The sequence below is a fragment of the Opisthorchis viverrini genome (assembly GCF_000715545.1).
Source record: "Opisthorchis viverrini unplaced genomic scaffold opera_v5_445, whole genome shotgun sequence".
In the NCBI taxonomy this organism is placed as follows: Eukaryota; Metazoa; Platyhelminthes; class Trematoda; order Opisthorchiida; family Opisthorchiidae; genus Opisthorchis; species Opisthorchis viverrini.
The window spans coordinates 183401-188198 of NW_008752107.1; the positions used below are offsets into that span (position 1 = coordinate 183401).

At 41.3% G+C, this 4798-nt stretch overlaps 1 protein-coding gene across 1 annotated transcript; it reads right to left on the bottom strand.

Moving 5' to 3' along the window:
• Positions 1-3276: 3276 nt before the first annotated feature.
• On the bottom strand, positions 3277-4585 carry T265_15347 (hypothetical protein; the record flags this gene model as incomplete). The annotated part of the gene is made up of 4 exons (XM_009177690.1): positions 3277-3435; positions 3815-4052; positions 4140-4271; positions 4383-4585. Coding segments are annotated over 4 exons (732 nt in total), but the record flags the coding sequence as incomplete, so codon positions are not given.
• Positions 4586-4798: the final 213 nt, after the last annotated feature.

Sequence of the window (4798 nt, forward strand, 5' to 3'; positions counted from 1 at the left end):
TTGGAAAATCTATACCGCTCGTATGAATAATAAAACGAGCGTTTGTCGTGACCTCAACGATTGGAAAACGAATAATTTTTTGACATCAATTTGTGACCCGAATAATTTATAATTTACTCCTACTGTGCCTACGTATGGGCCTGGTGCTTTTACTCCGCGTGCCTAGTTCATTTCTAGAAAAGGATGAGAAAGTAACCGACTTGGGCCACGTAATAACAGAGTAAAATTCGGTAAAAATGACAGTATGCAAACGTTTGTTCCAACTGAATCTTATTATTTATTTACTTGCGCAGGATCAGAGTAAAAATCAGAGTAAAAAATCTTTTTTGGCAATGAAGCTTCGCGCAAAAACGTTTTGTCTTATTTTTACGTTGTTTTTAAAATTTTGACTATCTGGTTTCCATTTTAGCCACAGGAGTGCGAGTGATTTCTACTTGCGGGAGCACTCATTTTTACCTGTGAGGAATGGAAGATAAAAGTGTAAAACGCATGTTCTTTGATGTGTTGGAGATTTGAAGTTTATTGAAGCCTGAGTATTCAGTGTGAAAATTTCGACTCGAAAGTTCAGTCTTCCCACGTGCAATGGTGTGCTTTCTGGCTTTTCCGAATACGTTCAGTGTTATTTTTTTCTCGAAAAATTGATATCAAATCAAAACTTGGGCGCTCTTGACAACAATTACTTAAAGCGTGTTTTTTCGAAAATGATGTTAGCACAAATTCTTGTGCTTTGCATGAAATATTTTGAAGAAAACGAAAGTGCTGATTGCGGTAGGCTGGCTTCTTGTAGTCTCATATTAACTCTTGTGCAACTGAAGTACTCCCTATGTTAACCTGATCTTCCGATGGGTAGGTCATTTTGATCATCACTCATAAAATGCTTTTTAGTAGATAATTTTAATCGTCACCAAAATAAATAATACCAACCGTTGCTATCTGTTTAATGTTGTGCCCTTTTTCGAGTGACATACGTTCTACCTAAAGCAACAAGCTGGCCTGCAAGGATGTCTTCCGCAGCCGTAACCATTGACTTTCGACAGCGACCACTGATGATTTAGCGATAGAGATCAAGCCTCGTATATATTCTGGGGAAATCAGTCAGGAGAAGACCTTGTCCATCAAGGTAGATTAGCTAAAGTTTGACCATTCAAATTTTATCACACCGGAATCGAGGTGTAATCAGGAGAGGAATAAATGTGGACAAAACTTGACCACAGATGTTTCAGAAAACTACCGTTTTAAAGATTCCTTATAAGGAATATTTGTATAACTTCATGTTTGAAGTTCGGTAGTCAGGCAGCTCGGAATACCTAACCTGACGGAAGACAGTTCATTTGGACAAAGAACACAGTATTGGTTGATGGGGCAACAAAAACCCGACTAATTATACGGCTACTCTCACTCATGTTCGGACTGTCAAACACTTCATGGGGTGACCCCAAATTCTTCACTTTGTTCGAAAATGTAGCAAGTTGGCTGAACAAATAAGGCGGAAAGGCAGACTCCTACTATCCGGTGAAAGGCCTTAACCAACGAAAAAAATCTTGTCCGGAAACCCACCTAGGCCAAAAGCTTTTCAGCGGTGCTAAATTCCCGTACAACTTGAAAAACCTGCGTCGGTTTGTAACTCTGTTATGCCTACAAGGATCTAGACTGTTGGCCCAACGTCACAAACAAGGTGAAATTTGCTCAGGCTAGAATCATTACTACTTACACCAGAGGTGCTATTTCAAACGGTCTATATTTACCCTGGAACGTTTTTGGAGGATGAAAAACGGACAACTAAACACATCATTGTGTTGGCATCTTTCACTCCAATCGATCCAATTTATTTGCTCATTTCTACAGGCAGCATCATGTGCGCAAATTCTGTACGCATCAAATTCTGCCAACATCTTTCCGTGTTAAGTGAGTTTAAATCCAGGCCATTTCAAATCCCGACAAAGAGCGTCTCTCTACATGTCTATGTTACCAGAAGAGGTCATAAATATCCACGGGATATCAGTGAGTCGAAAGTGACCAGCAATGGAAGCGCCTTCTCATGCGCGTAATCCGTTGTTACTCTAAAAAATCTCAGTACCAAAGCAAGCTGACGAGTCTCGATCACAAATTTGCCTTATTCTGACGCCGTTGTTTTCCCATGGAAAACTGTTTCTATTTTGCCCAAGGTCCCCCCTATCGGGATTGTCGCTCATTTAATCCACTTGCTATTTTGGGTACACCTAACTCGCGTGTATCGTGATTAACAGGGCGATTATGCTTTCCCCTATATAACATTGATATTCGTGCACTGAGGCCTACTCAGAATGCCCAGTCTTACTGCCACCTTAACACACTTACACTGTTCAAACTTACAAAAAGCACGCATTGCATCGCCTTTGATAACACCAAAACCAACTCATTCTGCAAAAAGTACCATTTTGTTCCAAATAAACCTGATATATCACGTTTCATTGACGCAATTTTACCTCCCCAACCAAATCTTGCTTTTTTACTGGGATTGACAATAATTTTATCGACTTTTTTCCCTGGCGGGTGCCCAGTGACAGTACTTTTCATTTCCTCTAACCAGGGCGTGAATCAAATGTAAAGCTACAAAGACCTCACAGAAGAGCGTTATAATTTCTTTAACACAGAATGATTTTTCAGGCATCTGCTTGAGTTGAAAGTAATATCACGTATGCAACCAGCGCAAAATTTTTCCTTATAACAGCCAGAAAAGCAGGTGTCTAACAGCGCACTTTGCGGCAGACGTTTGCCATGATTTTATACCGAAAACTGTTAGGTATAAAAGCAACAGGTGCATCCGAATAAACGGACTCCTACAAACGCCGAATTCAGGGTTCATTAAACGTTTCTAGGAAGCTACAGTGACCCAGTTAGCATACGAGAACATAATGTTCCGCTTGCTTCCATAATCCGATGTTTCTCTTACTGCGCTGTCGTTATCATTAACAATGTGGCGGACACGAACTCATGGTGCGCGCCAAGGCCGTTATGTTGCGGCTTTTTATATATTTCCAGAACTCTGAACTAGTCGACCAAAGCGATCCGCCAAAAAACGTCTCATTTGGTACACGAATAGCAGAATGGGTCACTGATGTCGGGCCACGAAACGCGAACATTGACCGCTCAAAATAAATCAACGGGCGTCATCACGCGAACCCAAATGGTTTGACTTAGATTCGCCTTGGAGCATCAATAAAAACATATCGTGTTGGAAGAGGGATTTTTACTTTCGTTTAAGAGCGCGCGGATGTCAGAATAGTGAAAACATGTTTAGCAGACTCTCGGCTTGAATCCAATTTGTTTTTCTTGTTGATCGAACAAAGTTGTAAAGTGTTCCAAGAAGGTCATTCCAAATACCATGCGTTCAGTTGTTATTTGTGGATCCGGAACGATTGAGCTGAAACAACGTGTCTGTCCGTTCACCTCCTCCTAAAAGGGAAGTTTGAAAGTTCATTGAATCTTTGTATGATCTCAATATTGATGGTAAACCACTTTCTTTTACCTGGTACAAAAGTAACCTAGCAGGCGTGAGTAAATCTCAAAAGTGGCTGCAAAATTATCAAGCAGTCCGAGCATTCAGTTCAATAAAACGGGTGTGAGATTGCTTGAGCATCTATTTGAAGCCTGTTGAAGAGCGGAAGCACTGCTGCTAAACGCCGTGTAGTGCATTATGCGGAAAAAATAAATTGCTATCTCTACAACCGCATAAAATGGCTCTTACTTGAACGAGCAACAATAAGGCTACAAAAATAGCTAGTGGATCGGTCTGCTTGCTCTGTAATTACGTCATCCAAAAAGTCACGCTTACTTTTTGAATATAATTTTCAGGTGGGAACCTTAGATCTGCCCCTTGAAGTGAGACAACGAGTGTCGGTAGCCCCGGAATTCGATCACAGTCCACGACGTACAAATTTCCCGAAAGCGTCGTTCCCAATGCTGTGTTAATTAGCCCTGCACGATCCGCGCTGGCCTTGTTTAACCAGGTAGTGGTGTCAAGTGTGGCAAAAAATGATCTCGAAGAAATCCGTGCTGTAGTTGTCTTGAGGCTGTGATTCAAAAAGTTTTGCAATAACTGAATGCGCCTTGTGTTTTATCATTTAAATTGCCGACATAGACGATAATTCATTACTCACCTGGTTACTGGGACCTTCCAAGAAGCACGGGTCACTTCTGCGGGCACCATCCGGAAACTTCTCAGGTCGATTGTATCATGCGACCCGAACACAATGCGAGCGTCAGGTTCCAGATCGTTGCGGTGAGGAGCACTCAAAAAATAATAAAACGGTGAGTTTGTTGCATCATGAATAATAGAATTAGATAGGGTGAGACAGAACGGTCACCTCTTGCAAATCAGCGGTATGAGTTAGATCACATACCATACACAAAATAGAGTGAATCTTTTGTAGTCTATCATCTGATTTGCTGACATAACATTCAAAATGTTAAAATCAGGTACTGTCCTGCTAGATTCTGGGTATCCCAAACCCAGGTGGCCATCGGCTGCAACGGGAAGCCCTAATCGTGGGTTGTTGATACCAAGGAGAGAAATTGTTAGTCCACCAACTGGATACCCGTCGATCTATTTGAAAACAAACTCATTAAATAAACGATGGAACAAACCTGGAAAAAATCTCTTAAACCGGTTGTTAATACACCTCTTACACTAAAAACACGTGAGGCAATTTGGTCCGTGGCTGAATTTCCTCTATCAAATTTTCTCTTCTGTTCCCAGTCAGCATGCAATGCGCTTGAGGATATGAGTAGAGTGACGTCCAAATTTGTGTCGACAAGA